The 24,270-nt window shown below is 58.8% G+C and overlaps 1 protein-coding gene across 5 annotated transcripts in view; it reads left to right on the top strand.

The window, feature by feature from the left end:
* AGAP1 (ArfGAP with GTPase domain, ankyrin repeat and PH domain 1) overlaps positions 1-24,270 on the top strand; it is a 335,462-nt gene that overhangs the window by 69,550 nt on the left and 241,642 nt on the right. For 3 of the 5 annotated variants that reach the window (XM_087819498.1, XM_087819497.1, XM_087819496.1), the window contains exon 1: positions 21,482-22,424. The exons of the other annotated variants lie outside the window; for them this stretch is intronic. In XM_087819498.1, the coding sequence (XP_087675624.1) occupies positions 21,482-22,424 (943 nt within the window). Of the gene's footprint in view, positions 1-21,481; positions 22,425-24,270 lie in introns of those variants that run through there. 5 annotated transcript variants of the gene reach the window in all.

The following is a 24,270-nucleotide window of genomic DNA, read 5'->3' as shown; positions in this document are numbered from 1 at the left end:
CTGCCTCTGTTTGGTAAACCCTGGCCCATCTCCCGAGAGTCTGGCTGGTTTACTGTGTGGTTAAAAAAGAAAAGTGGTTCCTAATGGCCATCATGGCCCCAGGCCCGGAGGGGAGGGTCAGGACAGGCCAGCCCTGCGCTGGGCAGAGGCTCGTCTTCCAGAAAAGGAATGAACTGTGCGCTACCTCCCAAGTCCGGAGTCCCCGCCTCAGCACTTGGAAGCCAGGAGGCCCTAAAACTGCATGTATATCGGATCCCCGCTGGTGGGCGACAGGCTCGGCCTAATTAGAGAGCAGCTGAGTTTGTGTTTCCTGCCTGTTTACTGGCTGTTCAGTCCATAAGCAGCCGGGTCTCTAATTAAGCTGCCTAATTGGGAAGGATGCCCCGAGGGCCCAGGGCTGAGGGCGGATGGGGCTGGCTGGCATCTTTAACCCATTGTCAGCCCCCGCCCACCTGCCACCTTCTTTATTTCCCTGTCATCTTTGGAGGGTTTCTTGGGGGCAAATTCTAAAGAGCAGCGGCTGATAGGCTGAGGCGGGTGGGCTCTCGTCCTCACACTGGAAGGAGAGGGAGAGGGAAGCCCTGGTCCTTCCCGCGAGGCAGGTCTGTCTGTCTCCCGCCCGTGTCTTCTTGCCTAATCACAGTGTCTTTGGCGCGGCCTTCCTGTAATGACCGGCCTGACGCCTGCGCCTACAATGGGCTCCTTTTTCCCCTGGAGTGTAATTCAGGCTGAGATTGGAGGGTATTCCCCATGGATCACCCCAACCACATGTTCTCGCCCACCCGCCAGATACAGACGTGAAGTCAGGCCGACCTCGGCATCCCCCGAAACGACGCATCAGGGGGAGGTTTTCCATTTCAATAAAAACCACAAAACCCTCTAATCTTACAGTTCAGGCAAATGAAACTCCACAGAAGTATGTGCATGTCCCCAAATGTGGAATTCTCTCTTTTTTTCTAGAATATGTCTCGGTTGTGTTTTAGGGAAACTTGTAATCGGGAAAGTTCTGCGCCCATCTGCGTTGTGTCTGTGGGCGTGTGTCTGTCTCTGTGTTTCTGTGTCTGTCTCTGTGTCTGTCTCTGTGTTTCTGTGTGTGTGTGTCTGTCTGTTTCTGTGTCTGTGTGTGTGCCTGTGTTTCTGTGTCTGTGTGTGTCTTTGTGTATCTCTGTGCGTGTCTTTCTCTGTGTCTGTCTGTGTGTGTAGAACTCCTTCCTCCGCACTCCAGGGCAGCAATTGAAGCAGCACTTTGGTAAATGTCAAAAAGTTGGAGCCTCGAGGGGCTGTGTCCCTCTCTCGGGCTGCGTCCCGGGCTCCCTCCCTGCCCACGTGGCTGTGGCCTGTCTCCTCACAAGCCTGCCACCCTGCCCGTGTCCAGAGGCTTTGCGTCCCTCCCTCATTCTTTCAGCGACGCCGTCTTTTAATGTAACACACACACGTTTATTTCACAAACCCCGTAATTGCTAAGGGATAGGATGTCGCTGCGCTGCAGGAAACAGCCATTCAAGAGGTTCTCCCGTCCGATTTCACCAGCCTGCCGACCCCCGGGATCGTTTCCCGGGTCCGCCCCGGACTTGCTCTTCTGTGGAGATGACCTTAATATGCTTCTTAGAAACACTAGCATCTTCTCATGTTCTTTAGCCTTCACAGTCGGCATCTTAACAGTGGCACAGGACCCTCTCTGCCGCGACCCCTTTCGTGAGCATCGAGGCTGCTGGTCGGTGGTCGGCCGTTGTTACGGTTGTCTCCCGCCTTGCATTTTCACCCGGCGTGAGGCCCGCGCTCCTGGGTGAATGGGCGCCTCCGTCCCCGGCTCAGCCCTCCTCCCACCGGGGACCCATCTCCGAGGCCTGGGCTCAGCCCTCCTCCCACCGGGACCCATCTCCCAGGCCTGGCTTCAGCCCTCCTCCCACCGGGACCCATCTCCCAGGCCTGGCCTCAGCCCTCCTCCCACCGGGGACCCGTCTCCGAGGCCTGGCGGCTCCTTGCCTGTCAAATGGGATTTCCTTCCCCGTACCCTTCCTTTCATCCCGGGGGGGGGGGGGGGGGGGGGCGCGTCGGTGGAAGGATTTTCAACGAAACCCAAGGCTGTCCCCCCGGGCCTTGGGGCTGTGACCGCTCCCATTGACTGACCCAGGGCACCCGGCCAGGAGCCTTCTGCATTTATCTGCAAGGACTGAGCCCAGTGGCCTGCCCACAGCCAAGGCACCTGGACGGGGTGGTGGACTTGCCTTTGCCAAGACCAGTGGACATGCCTGAACTTGTCCCTCCATGTGTCCTCACAGCTGTCAGCAGAGGCATCCACAGGGCCCAGCTGTCCAAAGACACACCCGCCCTGGGAAGCAGCGGGCCTGGCCTCGGGTGCTCCGGCGTCCCTCTTGCTTTTAGTGAGAAAAGGCTGCGCTGTGAGGATCCATGTCCGCTCCCAGCAGTTCCGTTGGGAGGACCAGAAGGACTAGAGCTGGGCCAGACTGGGGCCGCTTTCCCTCCGCCTTCCTGCCGCGGAGGGGGAAACCGAGGCCCAGGCAGGGGCTGGGTGGGCACGTGGGTTCTCGGAACCTAAAAGGACATGAGAGTTTCTGGCATCACCTTGTGACCCTGGTTGTCAGGGTGGAGTGAGCTTAGGGCTGGGAGGAAGGAAAGAGACTAGAAAACCCTCTGTTTGCGTGGGGAGGTGTCTGCCTGTCGGTGTCGCTCAGTGACATCCAGACATCTCCTGAACCATGAGGCGTGTACCGGGCCCCCGTCAAGGCCCGGGAGCCCAGGTTCCCCTGCACGTCAGGCTGAACACAGGCTGGCTTCCTCTGCTTTGGGGAGCCAGAAACTGGGGTGGCAGTGTGCTGAAACAGCTCAGAAAGGGACTGTACCACAAGGTCCCCGGGGTCTGAGTCGGCAGGCACCCCCGTTTCTCTGCATCCTGTGATCTTCCTCAGAGAGAAAGCGGATCTAAGCCAAGGCAGTGGCCCTGGGGCCCGTGGAGTGTGCAGCCCCCGCTCTGGGGTGAGCAGGGAGATGGCACCCCGGCTGCAAAAGGGGGGCCGCATCGCAAAGCAGCCTTCGGGCTCTGGAAGCGGGGGGCCGTGAGCCTGGGCGGTCAGCCTCGCAGCTGTCCTGGGCTCCCTGGGCAGCTTCCGCCGCGGGCCGTGCTGGATGGAGCCCTTGGAGGCAGGAGGAGGGGAGGGCAGAGGAGAGCCTGGAGGCGCAGTTAGATTTCTTCCCGATTAGATAATACGGAGGCGGAGCGGGCGGGGGGAGCCGAGCGCTGCCAGTGTCCTGTTCCCATCTCGTCACGTGGTGAGCTCACAGATCGTGTGTCCCCTGGGGGCTTCCCGGGGAGTTCATTGTTGATGTTTATCCCGGTCCGTGCTGGTGCTCACACGGGCGTTTCCAAGGAGGCTGCGCCCGGAAACCACAGAGCGCCCCGCGCCTCCGAGGGGAGCCTGTCACCGCCGGGCTCCGGAACCAGCAGTCGGCCGCGGAGTCCGAATCCCCGAGCTGGGCTCGCAGGTCTCTCCACGTGGGGGGTCGTTCAGACGGCCCGTGGATCAGCACGAGGCGGAGTGAGCCGGACACGCAGACACGGGATGACTCGTGAGAAAACGGTGGCCCAGGGGGCCTGGGGTCCGAGACCTCACAGAGCGCAGTGCGGCAGACCGTGGGGGCGTCCCATCCGTCCGCTCGCCCTGGTCTGTCGATCGAGCACCCCGATTTTTGACGTGTATAGAAATATTTTCGGTAGTGTTTCAGCGTTGTCGTCCTCTAAGAACAACTTTTGTAGAGCACATGTGAGCGCAACGGGGCAACTCCGATCCAGGTGTGGGCCCCGCACCTTAGACTGGGCGCCACCCTCGGGCAAGCCGAGCCGGAGGGTAGGAGAGCAGGTTCCTCACCTGGGGGGCAGCTGGGGTTTGTGCCCTGACAGTGGCTGCTGCCCAGCGACCCAGGGTTTGGTCACCGCTTCGTGCAGATGAGTTTTGTAACTGTCGCCTGGGCCCCGGGTCACTGTCTACCTTGCGTTACGGTGTTGACATGACTTGCTGAGCAGAGGGAGCTATTTTGCTGAGACACCTGAGTAACTGGACGTCCCAGACCCGGCGGAGGCCTTCGACCTTGCTTTCTGGAGGGTTTCCGTCCAGGGACCCCATGTTAGGGGCCTGCAGAAGAAATCCTGGTATCAACTCGGTAGAATTTCAGCCCTGAATGAACTTCTGTAGTGGTTCCAGTCTGACCGTGTTGTTTTGTATGGTCCAGGCTGAGCAGTGGGAGGGGCCCAGGTGGCGCCCAGAGGTCCCCTCCTGCCCTCACCGCGGCCCACTCGGCTACTCACTGCCTGGGTCAGCCTGGATTGGAGCGGACTGTTGCCGTCTCAGAAAATTTAATTTTCTAGTTAATGCACCGCTCCCCCGTCCCCCAAATATAATCAGAAGAGGTCAGGAGTCCTGGGGTGACTGATAGCAGCACAGGTGACTTACCTTGAGGAGAACCCCCCTTCTTAGGAGGTGGGGCACTGTGGTGGGCTGACCCTTAGGAGGCTGTGGCTGTGAGTACGTCATACTCCGACACAGTGTCACCTGCCACACTTTGTTTTCTACCAATTTCCAGGTGACGCCCAGCCACTCCCACCCCTTGGGCAGCGATCCTCAGTTTCTTTCCTTCCAGCCCCCCCCCCCCCCCGCCCGTTGATAAGGGAGGGCACTGAAGCTGTCAGAACCCTTGTCCCTATGTCAGGGCCAGTGACGGGCCACCCTCCCTCCGGGTGGTGGTTCCTTGGACAGAGGGCTTTCTGTCCCTAGTGGCAGCTCAGCCCCAGCCTGGAAAGCGCCTCCTCCTCCGGATCTCGCCCTCGTCGCTGCAATTGCCTTAGAGCTGGGTGTCAGCTCTTCCCCGGGACGTGAGAGGCGGGGCACCCCTCCCTGGCCCTGTGCTAAAGCCACGAGGCGGGAAGGGCGGGCTGGTCTGTGCCAGGCCGCTCTGCTGAGACCCCCCCACCCCCCCACGGGTTCCCCCACCGCTTAGCTCAGGAGCAGGGGTGTGGGAGTCGGTCTGACCTGGGCCCGGATTCCCGCCTCCCTCCCACCCCTGCTTTGTGGCCGAGCGACGCCCCTGCGAGCCTCTAGCCCTTTATTTGGAGAAAGGAGGGGGAATGGTACCCACCCCCCAGAAGCTGCTGGGGACCGAGTGCTGTCTGTCCAGCACGTGCGGCCAGCTGCCCGTGGTGGCCTGAGCGCCCGACCGGCCATTAGCTGTCATTGTTTTCCCATCGGTGGTCACCCCGCTGACGTGATGTCCCTGCAGTGACCGCTGTGACTGGATCTTGGAGAACACAGGACAGTGTGGCTTCTGTGGGGGCCCCAAAGGTGGCGTAGGCATTTCTGGAAGGCTTATTAAAAACCCTGAGCTTGACACGCCTCGGAATTGGGTCGTGCTGCTGTGTAGGGAGGGGGGTGGGCTTCCTGGTGGAGGTGGGCGTGGTCACCGGCGGAGAGTCCTGCTTTTGAGGACTTTGTGGGGTGGAGAGAATGTCACTCATCCCTAAACGGGGGGGGGGGGCGGGGAGTTTGGGGGTACGTTTATTCTCTGTTACAAACAAGCCTTAGCGACTCTGGGTGCCGCTCTGCGTTTCCAGAAGGTTGTAATTTTTCCATTTTTCCATCATTGACTTGGTCATGCTTTAAAAGCCTCTCACACTTGTATACATCTTTGTAAAAATGCTACTTTGATGATTTTTTTAAACTAGGGCACCAGTCTTCCAAAACGGGAGAAATAGGAAGCGTGGGGGGAAAGAGAATATGTGGCTTTTTACTAAATCGGTTGTTTGAAGATGTCTGAGAAAAGTGTAGCTGTCACATCCGAAATGTCGAAAAGGACGTGGACACCCCGTGCCGCGGAGCAGTGCTCCTTGGGCAGGTGCAGAAACGCAGGGCGTCTGGAAGCTTCTGGGGCAGGTTCCCGGCCCCAGGCCCAGAGGCCCTGAGTCAGTGGCCTGGGGTGGGGCCGGGGAGTCTGCATTTCCAGCACCTCCACCTTCTGTGCTGAGGCCGCTGCTCCTGGGGCCACGTGCGAGGAGCTGCGCCTTGGGTGCTCCTCACTCTGAAGGGTGCAGGTGTCACAGGGTGGATGAGAGTGAAGTCGATTAGAAATACGTTGGCTCCTCCATTATGCGATCACGGGCTGACTTCTGGTGTTTACTCTGGAGAGCCTTTTACGTCCAAGTAGCGGCTTTTTAATTCCCAGCTCCGGTTAATTTATGGGGTTTCCCAGGCAACAGAACTCAGTGAATCAAACTGGATGACCGTGCTGAGGGGCGATGAAAAAACTGTCTTTTTGATTAAAGGGTGATTTTTGGATGGAAAAGGCAAGAATAAGCATTGAGTAGACCTGGGGAGAGTGAAGAGAGACGAGGGAACCCTTTGCTGCCCTGGGTGTCTGCTATGTTTGTGGGTTCACTCATTCACCTGCGTCCCGCTTCCCTTCCCACCTTCCCCTGTCTCTCCATCCATCCATCCCACCATCCATCCATCCATCCCGCCATCCATCCATCCATCCATCCATCCATCCATCCATCCATCCATCCATCCCACCATCCCACCATCCATCCATCCATCCCACCATCCATCCATCCCACCATCCATCCATCCATCCCGCCATCCATCCATCCATCCATCCATCCATCCATCCATCCATCCATCCATCCATCCATCCCGCCATCCATCCATCCCGCCATCCATCCATCCATCCATCCATCCATCCATCCATCCATCCATCCATCCATCCATCCCGCCATCCATCCATCCCGCCATCCATCCATCCCGCCATCCATCCATCCATCCATCCATCCATCCATCCATCCATCCATCCATCCATCCACCCATCCATCCACCCACCCATCCATCCACCCATCCACCCACCCACCCATCCATCCATCCATCCATCCATCCATCCATCCATCCATCCATCCATCCATCCATCCATCCTGCCATCCATCCATCCATCCTGCCATCCATCCTGCCATCCATCCATCCTGCCATCCATCCTGCCATCCTGGCCTCCCTCCCTCCCCCCCTCCCTCCCGCCTCCCTCTCCCTCCCCATCCCCCTGTCCATCCATCCATCCATCCCCCTATCCTCCCATCTGTCCGTTTGTCCGTCCATCTGTCCATCCACCCACCCACGTTAGCTGTGTTCCGTGGCAGCTCTGGGCACTGAGGATACAGCAGAAAAGAGGGAACATAAGAGAAAGTCTGCACACGTGCTGGGCCATGTGGTGCCCGCTGATGTCCTGGGGGTCCTTGCAAATGAGCTTGTCCTTCCCCCTCCTGCTCTGAAGAATCTCTGGCAAACAGGGCACAGAAAACTCAACCTGGAAAAAGGTATTGGTTTCCAGAGTTGGAAAAGTGTGGTTCCTGCTATTAAAAACCTGTGAGCTTACCCCAGCTGCAGTGGAAAGTCTAGGAAGACTTAGCAGAGGGACGTTTTGTGGGAAGAGATGGCATGTGCCTTAGAAGAACTTCGGCCTCTGGGACTGTCGGCCGTGTGATGGAGACACCTCTTGTCTGTGGACAAGGTGGGGACCACTCGATGGGTAACACCAGCCGGCAGAGAGATCTGGTACCATTCAGAAAACTGTGCTCCAAAAATCCATGTCACCACTGGTCTTAAAATTCTTTGTTTCCGAGGTACTCTGAGCCCCACTTGACAAGTGGAAGAAGACCTTTTTATAGAGAATGGTCCAGACAAGTGGCTGTTGGTGACGTCTGAAAACCCCTGCGGACAGATGAACAAAACAGGAAGATTCCCACGGGCAAACGGACGAAAGCCAGTTAACCTGAGATGCCATTGTTTGAACAAATAAGCAAAGGTTAAACCCGCTGATGACAGGGACATGGAAATGCCCCTCCCTCTGACCACACAGTGTGGGGGGGGGGCTGTACCCAGAGGACGCTGTGTGTCGTGTGTGGGGTGCGGGTGGGCAACAGCCTCCAGAATGATGATGGTGGGAGCCGAGACCCTTCATTCTTTCCAGAAGGCAGGTCGGACCCCTCAAAGCCGTTTTCTCCTCCGTGACAGGAAGTGAGACCCAGCTGCCTGGCGGGTCCCCCTCTTGCTGCTAAGGGGAGAGGGGTGCAGATTCCCGGGCTCGTCTCCTGATGGTCCCGACCCTGCTTATTGTGGGACGGGCTAAGTGGTGGACGGGCTGCCCCAGAGGGATGTAGACGCAGTTGCCCAAGCGGCCCGCGGAGGCCGGTGTGAAGATGGATTTAAGACTCGTTTCTGTTTTGCTCAGAGCATGGGCAAAATTGCCGAAAAGCCAGCCTCACCCCAAGTTTAAAAATGAAACGTATCCTTTCTCACTTAAAGCGACACGTGTCGGTTTCAAAACTATAGATACAGAGCCAGAGGGGCCTGAGGGTGGAGCGAGTCGCCTCTGCCCAGCGGCGTGTTCACTGCGGCGGTGTTTCCGGGACAGCTGGGGCCGCCGCTGAGTGACAGCTGAGTGACCACCGTAGCGAGATGAGGGAAGCCGATTTTCCAGTCGAATGTTCTGGCACGGGGTGGGCTGAGCAGGGCGCAGAGCTGGCCGACTCATGATGAACAGAGTTTCCGTAGGTGCATCACTGTCCCCGCCTGGGGACCTTGCTCAGATGAAGGTCATGCTCAGAGGTCCTCTGGTGGGTTAGTGGAGATAAAGGGGCTGAGGCTGGCGACATGAACTAGATGTTGGCGGTCAGGGGTCCCCCGGCAAGTCCTGAAATGGACATGTGCTCGCTCACCCCGACCCGCAGGACGTTTCGGAGACCTTCCCTTCTGTGCCACGTGACAGTGCTTGAGGATAATGTCATCTGAAACGTGTCCATCTTGGGTCTCTGTTTGCGTGGCGGCAAAGGGGCCTGAGAAAATTAGAATAAAAATATCCAACACATTCTATCGGAACCCCCAATCGCTTCTCCTGGATACGTTTGGACCAAATTTAAACACTGATAAGGCGTGAGTGGTGCGTCTCGGTCCCAGCCTGCGGTGTCTCTGTCACCGTGATTTGCATTCATGTAGGACGCCCGGCACGCCGGGAAGTAAAGTGACTTTTGGATTGCATCATGTCATTTCAAACAAAGCCCCTCCGCGAATAAAGCGTATTAATTGCTCAACCCCGAGCGATCCCCGGCTTTTCTGGAGCCGTGTGTGTAACAGGGACATCGCTGTTCCCTGCAAGGTCGGCGTGGGTCTGCCGGCGGGCCATGCTTGGGCAACGTGCTCCCGCTGGCACGAGGCCGTGGAGTCAGCCAAGCGCACGCGCCGGAGATGGAGGTGGCTGTCTTCACCTTTGTCCCCTAAGGCACTTTCTTCCCTTCGGAGACTGTGACACTGGAATTTTCAGGTTGTATTAATAACCCAGTGCCCTGGCCGGTCAGGCTCAGTGGTTAGAGCATCGGCCTGTGGGCTGAAGGGTCTCGGGTTCGATTCTGGTCAAGGGCATGTACCTGGGTTGCAGGCTCGATCCCCTGTCCCAGTCAGTGCGCGTGCGGGAGGCAACCAATCGATCTGTCTCCCCCCCTTTCCTTCCACTCTCTCTGGAAATCAGTGGAGAAAATGTCCTCAGGTGGGGATTAAAAAATAAAAATAAAAATAAAAGTAAAAGTAAAAATAAATAAACCGAGTGGGTGAGAACCACGATAAATGTCAAACTGGGAAGTGGTGTGTCTTGGATTTGTTTCTAGGTGAGTTCAGTGCTGATGACGCCCAGGGCCTCTCTCAGTCTCAGCGTCACACCGGAGCAGCTCGGGCTCCCAGCCCCTGGTCGTTTCAGGGTCTCACGTCTCTGGGCTCTGTGACTTTCCCCTTTGCTTCCCTTTGTGTCCCCAGGGTTCCACTCCCCACCCCCAGTTTCCAGCTTGAAAGTGGTGGGGAAACAGGCCCGGGCTGAGTGCGTGCCTCTGATGAACTAAATAGCAACTTCGCTGTCTGAGGCCGCTGTGTAGAGTCGGCCCCGAGCAGAGCAGAGCAGGCGCGTTGAGGAGGTTGCTCCCGGGTTGCCTGACGGGTCACCTTGGAGCCGACACCTTGCTTTGTGGGGACACCAAGTAACCAACTGCAGTACCACATACATACAATATATATTTTAACACATTTTAGAAAGTATGATTTGTTCATGCCTGAGTTTGTTCAGTAGAGATTTCCGCCCCCTGGCCCCCAGGGAGGCTCTGCCCTGGGGGCTGTCGGTAGGGGGGTGTCTCTGCTGGAATCCTGGGTTTGGATCTGGAGGTTTACAGACGAGGGAGGGCGATGCCGGCGAGGGGCCAGCCGGTGCAGCTGAGACCTCCACTGGGCAATGAGAGGGCTGGAGGGACGAGCTGTCCTTTACCTGCAGACCGTGGCCCCATCCCCGCTGGCCTGGGGAGACGGCGGGGCGGGGGCATTGCTGTCCTTTATCCGGGTGCCTTGTTATTGCTGTGGGGACGGACATTCGGGTTTGGAGAACATGCACCTTCTGTGCAGGGCGGTGGCAATATATGTGTGCTATGGACACATTAAAGTGCAGGGAACAGTAGGATCTCACAGCGCAAGTCTTGATTTCCACGAAGTTAGGTGCGGTCTTTACCTTGCAGCTCACGGGAAGAGCAGTGTCCCACGCAGCCCGGATCTGGGGCCTCGGGTTCAAATCTCTGACCTCCAGCGCACGGATTCTGGTTTACTGTTTGCGTGAGACGAGCTGGGCTTGAAGTGAGTCCCGAGACTATTCCCTGGAAAGGGAGGAAGGCGAGCCCGGGGCCCCCTGCGCGCTGTGCGGTCACGGCTTCCCCAGCAGGCGACCTTGAGGCTGAGGGGGGACTCTGTCTCCTCCAGTAGGAGCTCTTCTGAGGCCTGTGTCGTCACCTGCTAGTGACTGTGACTCCATTAGGGGCGCTGGGGACGCCAGGAGCCCAGCTGCGCAGCGCAGGGCTGGCTGATGTCGGGCTGCTTTAAGTTTTCACTGAGAACAATGCCTTTTGTCAATCTGAACGGCCTGTCACACACCCAGCGCTCCCCTGACTTCACCAGCGGCTGGTATTGTTTGCTTATCACGGTGGCAGCTGTTTGAGCTGGATTGTGGGGGTCCTAACCCCCAGTGTCTCAGAGTGGAACTGTTGGGAGCTGGGGTCTTAGAGGCGTCATGAGTTGGAATGAGGGCCCTCGGATGGAGCCTGACCCGTATGACTGTGTCCCTAATAGAGGAGAGGACTCGGGCACGGAGGAACGACTGTGCCAGGGCACAGGGAGAAGAGAGCGGCCATCCATGAGCCTGGGAGGGCGGCCTCGGAAGGTCCAGTTCTGCCCACACCTCGATCTCAGGCGTCTAACCCCCCAGAACTGTGAAAAAATAAGTTTTTGTGGTTGAAACGCCTCGGTCTGAGGCACTTGGCTATGGCAGCCCCAGCTGGGTTTCCAAACATCATCATGAACTTTAAAATGTTCATCTCCATAGTCAAGGGCATCACGACCTTGGCCGCGGGTTAAATGCTCATGGAACTCTTTCCTTGACGCGTTTCTTTACCCCCTTCGTGAAGTCCTTTTGAGTGTTTGTGAAGCGCCCCCGACATCGCCCTGTGAGGGCCTGGCCCGGGCAGCCGAACCCCTGGATTCTGATGTAACATTGTATCGGAGGGAGAGTCCGTGGCTTTGTGAGTGTTTCCCTTAGGGAAGGAAGGTGACAATGGACTGACTTTCCTGCTACTGTCCAGGGTCAGGGTCAAGGTCAAGGTCTGGGTGGAGGGGGGTGAGGCCATGCTGGAGCACCCTGGGTGGGGCAGGGGAGAGGCCGGAGAGGGCTCCCAGGGGCTCCAGGTGGGGGGGGGGGGGGTCTAAAGATACACTGGGCAGTGGCTGTGGCCACACGGGGCCCTGGTTTTTCCTAGGGGGCTGCCTGGGGGTCTCAGGAGGAGGCGAAGCCAGCCTGCAAGCTGTGCGGCGGGGGGAGCGGGGAGGGGCGGGCAGGGCAGAGAGGAGGGCTGAGGGCTTTGCTCAGCCTCTCGGGAACTCTAGAAGGAGGGGAATCTCCAGGGTGGGTTTAGGGATAATTTTAATTTCTAGACTGGTACGTTGTCCCTGGAGATTTTAATGAAATGGGAGCCTGTTTTACCCCAAATCTGCTTTCCATTCCTTGGAGTTTAGGTGGGGAGGACCTGTGTGTTTAACCACCGTTTCGGCCTACCTGCTCCCCAAATTCCCCAAATCCTGACCACTGCGCTTCCTTCCCCTCCCTCCCCTCCCCGGGCCACAGGCTGAGCAGAGTGCAGAACTCGGGCTCTCTTTTTAGAAGCCTTCTCATCCCCGCCCCCTTTTGCTCACCCCCACGGGCCTCCCCTCGGCGGAGGCCCAGCTGTCCTGAGAGCCAGTGAGGTTGGGGGAGGCAGTGGCACAAAGATTGCTGGACCCCTGTCCAGCCCCACCCTTTACGGTGAAATCGGGCACCTCTTCAACCTCCCTGCGACTTGCTTTCCAGGCATAACACAGGGACTGTAACAGGACCTGCCTCACCCTCCCGGGCTTTGGGGGGAGAGAATGGATGAGCTCAATGAATGTCCTGAACCCTCCAGCAGAGCCTGGCCCTCCCCTGGGCTCCTGCGGGGGGGCAGGCCTGAGCTGCAGCGGGAGGAGCAGGCTTGCTCAGGGGTGGCCACCCAAGATCAGCTGATTCTGTGGCCAGGGAAGAAATGACTCACCCGCTTCTCTGTCTTTCCCTAACCGCTGGAGACTTCCTAGATAAACTTGCGGGAAGGGGGGGCATGTGTAGCAGTGTAAACGGTGTTGGGGGGGGGTCAGGCCAGTCAGATGGCCTCTGCTGTATTTGCAACATGACCGAGGCACTGCTGCTCCCTTCCAGAACTAAAGTGAATCAGCCGCTGGGAGGGACTGGTGAAACCGTCGAGCAGTCCTTATTAAGCAGGGCCCAGATAGGGGCTGGGATTTAGAGATAAGGTTGGGTCCTGTGACAAGGCTCCTGGTCTTCTGGGGGAGTTGACAATGTAAATTACAGGTGTCAAGTCAGGAAAACCAGGTGATTTACACCAACAAGGGGTGGGCCCAGCTGTGCACAGACAGGTGTGTGTGTGGGGGGCACTCCTGAGCCCAGGCTCCTGGGATGAGCAGGACGAGCTGGTCCTGCGGTCAGTGGCCAGGAGGCAGTAGTGATGCTGGATGTGGTGTGTTCAGGACCAGAGAGGGGCCTGAAGTGTCCCAGTGAAGAATCGAGGGACAGTGCTCATTGGCTTTGAGCACCGGGGCGAATGCTCACATTTCTTTTTAAAGTTGCCAAGCTTTGTTTACGTGATGGCGGTGACAGATGCCACATCCGACCCTGTATCCCGCCCCGCCCCATGCAGCCCCTATGGCAGGCATCCCACTGGATGGTCACGTCTTCCCTGTTACTCTCTCACCTTACTGCAGGAGTGAGACCGGGAAAGACCCCTGGAGCAGAGCAGGTCCCCAGGGATGCTGAATACACCTGTTGCCTCCTTTGGGTGGTGGAGTGGCTGTGAGGGAGCGGTGGCAGGAAACGGGGGCCCCAGGGGTGGCACCTGAACCCCGGCTCTGCGTTCACTCACTGCCAAGCCAACTCGTAATGTCTTAGCGGTAAGTTTTCGGCTGCCTCTGATCCACCGGCGTAGTTCCCAGAGCTGGTGGACCAGGCGTCGTCAGCGTCCCGTCCAGGTTTGGGCAGGTTTGTGTTGGTCTGTAACCAGCCAGGTCCTCTGCTGCTGCAGCCCTCTAGGGACAGAGGTGACGTTGGAGGGGAAGTCGTTTGTCCATGGCGACTGTGTCGTCACCTCCCACTTCCTTCATGGACGATTCTGTTGGCGGCAGTGAGTTTTTTAGAGGAGGCGGTCAGAGCACGATGCCATGACCAGGTAAAGGAGCCCAGTAGCTGCCCAGCCTCTGCGTGTCCCCTGCTCCCCCCCCCCAGTGTCCTCCCCCTGCAGGAGCACCTCCCCCACTCCTTGCACGGACGTTTTATTCCACTTTATTGCGTCAGATCTGTTCCCTGTGACCCACTTCCCTCTAACGCAGCTTGTAACTACCAGGGGAGGTGGGGTGGCCACTGCCACCAGCCACTGCACGTTTATCCTGAGCCTGGGGACACGCAGCTGGGGACACAGTGGCTCCTAGAGCAGGAGGTGGCCCCATGTCTCCACCTGGTGGGTGAGGGTCGTGGGGGGTGGGGATTTGGCTCTGAGAAGGCATCTCAGTCATGCTGCTTTGGACATTTAGAGGAGAACCTTCACGTCCCCTGGGCAGAGAGGAGGCTTCCAGATGTCTCTGCAGCCGAGTCTCAAGCGACGCAGGAGCCACAGTGCTGATCCAGTCAGCTTGCCTTGGTGTGACTTCTGTAACAGCGCCGGTTGGAATTTCCAGGGCATTCTCTGCCGCCCCGATTTTTATTTTCATAGAAATCCTGGACTTTGCAAATCTCTGGGGTCAGTGGCCCTGAGGACAGACTTGGTAAACACCAGGTGTCACACACGTTTAGGTGGCAGTCTCTGAAACGGTGCTCCGGGTGCCCTAGCTGGTGTGGCTCAGTGGTTAGACCGTCAGCCCTCGGGCTGCAGGTCTCGGGTTCGATTCTGATCAAGGGCACGTACGTGGGTGGCAGGCTCGATCCCTGGCCCGGTCAGGGTGTGTGCAGGAGGCAGCCAATCGATGTGTCTCTCACATTGATGTTTCTCTCTCTCCCCCCCCCACTCTCTCTGAAAAAGCAACGGAAAAAATATACTCTGGTAAGGATTAAAGACAAAAACAAAAAATAAAGAGTTCCTCCCAAAAGCTATTAAAAAAAAAAAAAAGCGGCACTCGGAGGCTGCTGGAGGGGCTGCGGCAGCCTCGTGTTCTGGTGGCGGTGGCGGGAGGGAGGGGCCTCGCGGGCGTCGTCCTGTTAGAGGCCTCCCTCCCGTGGCTCCCGCAGAGACGTGACCAGGCGGCCGCCCCGCGAGCCGAGACCAGGCGGCTTGGGCCCTTGGTAGGAATTTCTCGGTTTCTCTCCCGCACATTCCAGAGCCTCCCTGCAGCTGTCCCGGGACAGGTGCAGAGCGCGTGGTGCCCGCGACCGCGTCCTTCCGGCCCCGCGGCCAAATCCGCCGGAGCCGGGGCTGGAGGGGAGAAGGGGCGAGAGGACCTCGGGTTTGCCTGTGTTTCCGCAGAGCGACGGGAAACGGGTTTGGTTATAATTTCATCTGCAGACACCCTTGCCTGACACGTAGCGAGAAAGGCCACCGAGAAGTGTCTGGCATCTTCCCTCGTTTGGGACTGAGGACCTGCTCCCCACGGACACTCACCGGCTCATCTTAAACGTCCAGGCTGCTCGTTGGCCCTCTGAATCAAAGTTTCAGTTTGGGTTTCGACGCTTCCTCTCGGCAACTGCACCGGGTGTGCGCGGGAAGGAGCAGGGTCTGCAGTCTCTCCCGCGCCCCACTGTGGCCTCGCCTGCTCCCGGGGAGTCAGCTGCTTTATCTGCAGACGGGTTGGGTTGAGGTCTCTCCCAGACCTGGCCGCCTGCGGCCTATGCGGTGCCCCCCTTGCAGAGGATGGAGGGACAGGGAGGGGGTGGCCAGATAAGGCAGCCTGTCGGTCCCGTGCCTGGGTCCCGGGAGGGGCTCCTGGGAGGTGACCCAGGGAGCTCAGCTGAGGGCCCGTGTGCTCTCCGGTGCTCTGTCTCCCCCACAGGGGCTCACGCTCAAAACCTTCATGCACCTGGCGTAGGATACTCTCTAATTAAAGATAATATGCTGCTTTAGATTTTAAATGATTAATGTTGGCCAAACTTAATTTTTTTCCTTCCAGCATTTTAGTCATGGCCATGAGACTTCTAAACTGTCACTGATGACCTGCCTGTCACCAAGTGAGGCCCTGTAGCTGCCTCAGTGGTAACCAGAGCTGTTCCTCCTGCTTGGGGCAGGTTCCTGGGCATAGTTGCTTGTCTTTCTCAGGGAGGCAGGCCTCGGGGAGCTTTTTATCAGGATGCCCAGAGTCAGGGATTCAGGGGATGGCTGGATTACTGAAACGGAAAAGTGAAAAGTTGTCAGGACACGGAACCACGCGCGCTTCCCACCCTTGTCTAGCCCGTCCCTTTGCCATGACTGTGGGGAGGGGCGCTCCTGGCATCTGACGGGTAGAGACCAGGCGTGCGGCTGAGCACTCTGCCACGCACAGGACAGCCCCCGGTGCGGAGTGATCCAGCTCAGTGTGTCCACAGTGCTGAGGCCGAGACGCCTGCTCTGGATGAAGGCAATTCCGCCACCCTTGAAGACTTTTTTGAGTATTTTGTTGGTGAGAAATAATCATTTTCTGCCTGTCTCTTTTTTACGTAACACGTTTTTCTGGGTGTTGGTTATCTGGGACACTTGTCAATCCCTGACCACTGCCCCCCTCCCCACCCCCAGTCACTGAGCAGAGGCTCTCGGTGGGGTCAGCATAGTTCACACCTCTGTGGGCCTCTTGCCCAAATGTTGTCAGTCACTGAATGTGGGGGCGACCTTGCCAGTTGGCCTCACTGATGAGCCCTCTGCCAGTACAGCCTGAGCGGCCCACTGCTCCCCACCCAGGTGCTCGGGGCTGTCAGCACCTCGTAGTGCTTGTCTGTCCTCTAGGAATCTGGGAAGACAGCCCAGAGATGACCTTCGTTGGGGCTCACTGAGCTGGACGTAGGTACCCCTGCGGGTGGGTCGCTGGCTCCCCCTCGCCTGCCCCCCCGCAGTCACCCCGCTCCCATGCCTCTCCGTGCAGAGCTGCCCGATTCTCAGGTCCGTGGATACCCCTGGACTGGACTTGGACCGAAGACACCTTTCCCTTCCTCTGATCTAGGTCAGACCAAACGGCTCGACAGGTAGCGCCGACCTGTTAGCCTCTCGTGCCTGGAGCGTGCTGGGGCTGCCCTCCGAGGTCACGCCTCAGCGCAACCAGGTGCGAATGGAGAAGGCGTGGCGCGTGGGGGCCGCCGCCCACGCCTGAGTGTCCACCCACGTCCCGCAGCCCCGTGGCCCCGTGGCCCCGTGGGCGGGGGTTGCAGTGCTGCCTTGAGGAGAAACAGGCGGGATGTGGGTGCTCAGAGGAGCCCCCGCGCCTCTTCCTACGGGATCAGAATGTCCTTGCCCTGGAGGCCCACACTTGCCCCCCTGGGACTCAGAGGCCGGGGTCATGTCCTAACCTCTTTTACTGTTCCAGTTGTAGCTTCCAATTCACAGAATGTGAAAAATGGGCCCCTCGTGAGTTCAGCCCAGGCAGGGGTGACACAGGGGAGGTCAGTCTGCAGAGCTCAGCTCAGGAGCCGTTCCTCCTGAGATGATCCCGCTTGAGTCTTGTGCCAAGAGGTGGCAACACATAAAACTGCTCGTGAAACAGAAACGTCTTTCTGTACGTATCCGGCTGCCAAAAAATAGCCTTTCACGAGCCCGTAACCTGGAGGAGGGGTCCCTGCTGACTCCTGGCAGGGCCTCCAGGGGCCGGGCAAAACCACTGTTGGCCTCTTGCTGTTGGCCCCAGACCTGGTTCTGCTAAGATACCTGAGTGTGGTCGGCAGCTGGCGAGTTCTGTTGCGGGGAGTCAGCCTGACGCTGCCGACGGCCCGAGGTTTCCTTTAAACGAGGCTTATCAGCTCTAGTAACACTTGCGAAATGGCATTCTCGCAGAGGGCGTTCAGTTTACAGGCAGCTGGAAAGGGCACAGGACAGGGAAGTGGTGGGAGGGCGGCCAGAAGCCCTCATAAACTTGGCACTGGGGGAGGAAGCCAGCTGCCGGGGTGGCGAATGGGTGGAGGAGCCTGTCCCTGTCCCTGTCCCCGACCCTCCGCGGTCCTTCCCTTGGGCACTGAAGTCCCTGTAGCGCTGAGGTCTGCCTGCCTGCTCTTTGCTGTGGATGTGGCAGTGAGACCAGCCACAGGCTTTTTTTTTTTTTTTTTTTAGCCAAAATGGTGATATTCTCCATGGCATGGAAAAACCAGGAAAGGTGATCTAGACTAGGGACCGGGTTAAAAAGCAGCAGGGAGATAAAAGCATAAAGCCACCTGAACGTGTAGAGTAGGACTGTTTTTATTGAAAGGCAGGCCTGGCTGCGGGAGGGGATTTGGGGTGACAGGTTGTGTCTGAGCCTCCGAGTCTTTGCATTGGAAGAGCCCATGTCTCCGGGGCAGCAGGGAGAGGCCTTTCTCCACGATTTTCAGTCCAGACGGTGAGCTCTAACGTGAAGTCATTACGATGGGGGAGAAAATCAGGGCTTCCCTGCCAGGCGGGAGGCGCCAAAAAATAGTGAACAGACACACTGGGCCGTGGCTGCGAGAGGTCCCCTCATTCAGGGTCTTCTAAGATTCGGTGTCATCTAAGGTGGAAGGAATGGAATCTTCTACTCTGCAGGCTGCCTCTCCTATGGCTGCATGCAAAACCTGGGCTGGGTTCTGGACACCAGGCACTAATTGGAAGACATCGGCATTTCAATATTTGGGCCCTGAAGGAATGCTATTTTATTTTATTCTATTTTATTTTATTTTACTGAATTTTATTTTATTTATTTTATTTATTTTATTATTACCTTGGGCTCTCTGAATGCCTCAGACAATGAGGTGTATTATATATCATGCGTATGGGCCAGCTCATTTCCTATTAAAATTCATCTCAGTTGAGTTACCATGGTCTCAGATAGTGGGAATGGGCCCCTGGCTGTGTCAGAACCCTGAGTTCTGGTCCCACCCTTGCCCCTCACAGGGCTCCCTGCCTCCCAATATTGCTGAGCATCAGTTTCTGCACTTACAGACCTGGCTGGCCTTTAAGTCTGTGCAGCTGCGGCTGTGAACTGTGTCTTTTGCCAATCTTAGTGGCGCTCATCTATTACCCAAAGCACCGGGCACTTGTACTCTTACCCAGGCAGTGTCTCCCTCACTGTCTTTTTATGTTTAAATCACCTGGCCTTGAAAATGGCATCACTTTTTGTGAGTTTGTGAATTCCTGGGGGACAGAGACCCTGCCTTCACACAGCTCAGTGTTCCAGTAGGTGCCCAATATATATTTGATGAGTAAATGAACAGATGAAAAGAAGTTTATGAAAACTTACTGAGATGTTGAGATGTCCCTTATGTTTCATTAATATCAAGTTCAGTAATAGTCACACATTTGTGTCTCTCCGTTGCCAACAAGGCAGAATGCTGGCACTAAGAAGAACTGGCCTTGTAGCATGGGGATGGGGGAAGGCAGTGTGACCCCAACGCCCTGGGCTCAGCTCTCAGAGAAGAGCTCTGTCGCCTGGGGAAAGGCACCCGCCCTCTCTGAGCCTCCACACCCCCTAACCTGAGGGGCTCTAAAAACCTCATTCTGATAAGATGGTCGCTGCCTGGCTCCCACTTCTGAAGTGGGTGGTTCTTGGGTTTCAACAAAGAGGGCTTATTGAGACTCAGAAGGTAAGCCCCGTCTGTCCTGGGGTCCCCACTTGGCATTGAGGTTGTGTTGGAGGCACTGCTTCTGAACCCTGGGGTGCCCAGGGCTGGTGGACAGAGCTTAAGACCCTATTGGTGGCAATGATGTCGTCCAGGTAGACACTGAGGGTGATCAGATGTTCTTTAGAGTATATATTTTTAAACAGACTTTATTTTTAAGAGCATTTTTAGGTTCATGGCAATACTGAACAAAAGGTACACAGATTTCCCATATATCCCCTGCCCCTGACCCCGACACAGGTGTAGCCTCCCCGCATGGTCAACATCTCCCATCACGGTGGTACGTTTATTACAATGGATGAGCCCACAGGGACACATCATAACCACCCAGATTCCATAGGGAACATTAGGGCTCACTCTTGGTGTACATCCTGTGGGTTTGGACAGTGCATAGTGACATACCCATCCTTAGGGTGTCATACAGAGTATTTCCCCTGTCTTTTTAAATAAATAAACTGAATCATCTAGTGGCGTTTCGGACTTATCTCAGTAAATCTGAATATTTAATTTCCCTGGGAGGTGAAATCCAGGTTTCCTAGGCCATGCCCTCCTTCTCAAGGCCTCAGGACTCATCTCTGTATCCTTTCAGTGCCATGAGTACAACGGGTGCCCCCTAATTACTCGTGAAAAGGTGAGAGTGGGCAAGCAGCACCCGCAGACGGCCCTGACGCCCTGAGTGCCGCCTGGCCTGGAGCGCTGTCCTTGGAAACAGCCTCTGTGCGATCCTGGGCAGGTCCCTGTCCACGTTCAGGATGTCGTGAAGAACTGGGGTGCTAACCAGCTACGTTTGAACCCCCTGCGTGGGGTGATGTCAGGAGCCAGGATTATAGAGCCAGGAGGTGGCCGGTGGGGGTGGATGGCAGAGAAACCAAACGTTCATATTGACGGTAAATCGAGCGCCCAGCGCACAGGTTCTTAGCCAATTCAGTCCTCACAGGAGCGCTCAGAGTTCAGGGACTTCATCCCCATTGTACAGGCGTGAACACTGAGGTGGCCGGGCCAGGCCAGGCTTCTTCCTGCTCCTAACCCCTGGATTCTGCTTGCTGGCCGGGTAGCAAGTGCCCCCCTGCCCCGAGCCCTGCCCCGCACACTGGGAGTGAAGAGCATGCCCAGGGAGCTGCCATCAGCTCCCCCCTGTTCTCCTTCCTGAGGGGCCTTAGTCCTGCGCAAAGTTAGGGGGCAACAGGTACCCAGCAGCTTTTAAACAAGTCATTTGTTCGAGCCACGACCTGTGCAACGCCGTGGTCGGGGAGATGCTCCCTAACCAGCAGCGGGTGCGAGAGGGGCCGTCTCTTGCCCGGTTTTTGCCGCCCGCCCGGTCCTGGGTCCTGGTGGTGGGTGAGGGTCCGGCCGCGCACCAGCCGCCCCGGGGGCTCCGGTCCGCGCGGCCGCGATCCGCCCCGGTGCTTCGGCCTGGCCGCCGGGCCGCGCTCCCGCCGCGGACGCGCTCCCGGGATCGGCGGCCGGCGGAGCGCGCGGCCCGCGGCCGCGGCACGTCCCCCGCCGCCCGCCCGCCCCGCCCCGCCCCGCCCCGGGGCGCGTTTCCATTTTAAACCGCCGCCCTCCCGCCCCTTGGCCGCGGCCGGCGCAGCTGCCTGCGGGTCCCGGGCCCTGGGAGTGGCGCAGGCTCCGGAGTCGCCCAACTGAGCGAAAAAGGCCGGAGGATGCGCGGCGGCCCCGCGCCCTAGACAATGAAGCCGCGGGCGCCGCCGCCCGCTCCGGGCCCCGTGCGCCGCGGCCGCACCTGCCGGCGGGACCGTCCCCGGGCCTGACCGCCCGCCCCTCGCCGCCCCGCCCACCGCGCCGCCGGCCCATGGCTGGGCGCCTCGGACCCGGACCCCGGCACTCGGGCCGCGCGGCGCACCGGCCGGCGGGCGCCAGGGGCGCCATCCCCGCGGCCTGAGCGCGGCCCTCGCGGCGAGCAGGGGGCGTGGGCCTCTCCCCGCGCGCCCGCCGACCGCCCGACCGCGCGTCCCGGGCGCGGCGCGCTGGATGCCGCGGAGCGCGGGCGGGCGGCGCGGCGGCGGCGGCCCCGGGCGACATGTACCTGCTGGACGGCAGCGGCGAGCCCGCGTCTCCGCCGGCGGACGCGATGCCGCGCGGGACGCCCCCCAGGAAGACCGTCTACCGCATCTCCGTGACCATGGTCAGGAAAGAGCAGCTGGCCGCCCCGGGCCCCGCTCGGAGGCTCCGACCCGCGCGCTCCCCGGACGCGCCTGGGCGGCTGGTGGAGGTAGAGGAGTCCGAGGACGCGGCGGCGGGCACTGAGGACCCGGAGGGCCGCGGGCCGCGCGCCTGGGACTTCCGCACCCACCGCACCCGCAGCACCGGGCAGCTGGAGCTTGGGCGGCTCCGGCCGTGCGCGCGCGGCTCCGGGCCCACGGACCTGGCCGGCAGCCCCCCGGCCGTGGAGCGGGAGCCCGGCTCTCCCACGCCCGGGAGCCCTGACGCGGACGGGGCCCGGGCCGCGCCCCTGCGGCGGAGCCTCAGCTTTCGGCACTGGAGCGGGCCCGAGGCGCCGCGGGACCGGGCCCTGGGCCGCGGGAGGCGCCACAGCAGCTCGGGGAGCCTGGCCTGGGCGCCCGGCGGCGAGGCCGTGGCCGACCCCGGGGTCGTCCCAGAGCCCGTGCCTGCCACGCAGCCCGCCTCAGAGAAACGCAACACCCTGGACGTGGGCGAGGTGCTCAGCAAGAACGACGCGCTCTCGGACCTGGAGCGCTGGGAGCGCGGCAAGAGCAAGAACCGCACACTGGACAACAGCGACCTGCAGCGGCTGGAGCGCGCGCGGGCCGCGGCCGCCGGCGCCAGCGCGGCCTCGGAGCACCGGCTGCTGCGCTTCTTCAGCGGCATCTTCGCGCGCAGGGACGGCGGGCCCTCCCCGCGGGGCGGCCCCTCGCGGTCCCGCGGCTACTTCAGCCTGCGGCGCGCCCCGGCCGACACGCAGTCGTCCAGCGCCGAGAGCATCGAGGGGTCCCCGCGCAGAGGTGGGCGGCGCGGCCGGGGCGGGGGGCGGCGGCGGGAACCGGCCGGCTGCGCGGCCCCGCGCGCTGGGGCGTGCGAGCAGCCAGGGGACCTGCCCTCTGCAGTCACTGGCCGCAAGTGGCCGTCCTGGCTGTGACCTGGGTACTGCAGTTGCCCCAGTAGTAATTCTGTGGGGTCTGTGCGTTCTTGGCCCCGATCCCGCGGCGGGTGGTGGCTCCTTTCAGGGGCGTGACCTAAGCCCGGAGCCTGTCTCGGAGAGATCACCTTGCCAGGCGGTGCCTTTCTCCCGCCTGTGCGGGCGCAGTCCTCCATCGGCTGGCCCAGTGAGCTGGCAGCTAGCTGCCCCGGGTGGTACCTGTGGGATGCTCCGGGAGCCAGGCCTTGGGCCCCGAGGCTGCTGCACAGGTGGCCGGCCTTACCCGGCAGGGAGAAGCAGCATTCGTCCCAGTTAATGTCCTCCACCTCCAAGCCTAGTGTCCTTGTACCTGCTGCCTTGAGGTGGTCCTGTGGGCACTGTGCCGTGGCCTCAGCTAGTGTGCCAGCTCTTACCCTCTCCCGTGGCCTCCCCGCCAGGAGGTATGTCAGGAGGAGAGCGCTGTGGGACAGGGTTGTTTCCTGGCCACGATCCCTGGTGTGCAGGCAGGGAAATCACAGCCGGAAGCCTGTCCTGAAGTCTCTGTCTGTCTTCTGTTCTCATGTCTTCTGACCAGGACCTGCAGGGAAGGTTCCCAGGAGGTGTGATCATACTCTGGTTCAGGGATCGGGTAGCCTTTGGTAGTGTTTGGGGGTCACAGTCCTCCAGAACCTGCACAGCACAGACCCCACCTCTCGGCATGCCTGGGGCTCACTCTGACGGAAGAGGCCGGTGTGGGCCAGGGAGCCTCTCAGGAGGGGCGGGGTGGGGCGGGGCGGTCTCAGATGTGGGCCCCCTGCATTTCACCTGGGAAGAATCATTAGGCCAACACCGCAGCTCCGCCACTGCCAGAGGAAGGCTGGCAAAAATCACTGCTGTTTGTTAGAGACTTTCAGCTGCTAACTCACCTGCCCTGGAGAGAGGATCCCTTCCTCCTGGATGGCACCTGTTACCTGCCCGCCTGGGAGTATATTAAAACCAGCCAATACAAAGAAACCAATGTCCTGGCTTTAGCCTTTTTGAGGTAAAGTGAAGACCTATGTCATGTTCTGATCCGCTCCCCGCGATCCCCCCAGTGTGAGAACATTTGAAACCAAGAAGTTGACTGGGCAGTTGTGTTAAACTGATTGTTCCCTGGTGAGCACACAGTATAATGTACCTGTTGCCAGACTGGCGATAGTTTAACTTACTGGCATTAGTTTAACTTGGTGAATTTTCTTTTTAAATCAGGGTTGCTTCATTAGTATTTTTGACAACTTGAAGCAATATGAGTCACTTATCCATAGTGGCCGTGTGATCTACACTATCGATGTCCGGATGTGCTAGCCGGCCAAGTGCCTTGAAGAGGTCTGTGTCTCTAGGGGACGCTTGTTGACCCATGGCCTTATCAAATGACCAGTGTCAGCGGTGTGGCCCTTGCCTTTCACCCCAAAGTCTTTTTTTCTTCAATTAGAGTTGACATTCAATATTATTTTATATTAGTTTCAGGTATACAGCATAGTGGTCAGACATCCCTATGCTTTACAGAGCGTTCCCCTGATAATTCCAGTACCCACCTGGCAGCAACTATAGTGATTACGATATTATTGACGATATTCCTCCCAGCGCTGTACTTTACATCCCGGTGACTATCCTGCGCACCTTGTATTTTAACTCGCCTTGGAAAACTTGCTTTAGAAGGCACTGCGTTTGACTCTGCCCATTATCCCGCCCCT

The sequence above is a fragment of the Miniopterus natalensis genome, chromosome 8 (assembly GCF_054644295.1).
Source record: "Miniopterus natalensis isolate mMinNat1 chromosome 8, mMinNat1.hap1, whole genome shotgun sequence".
Lineage (NCBI taxonomy): Eukaryota > Metazoa > Chordata > Mammalia > Chiroptera > Miniopteridae > Miniopterus > Miniopterus natalensis.
The sequence above is the reverse complement of the archived record's forward strand: the minus strand, read 5'-3'. Positions and strand labels throughout refer to the sequence as shown.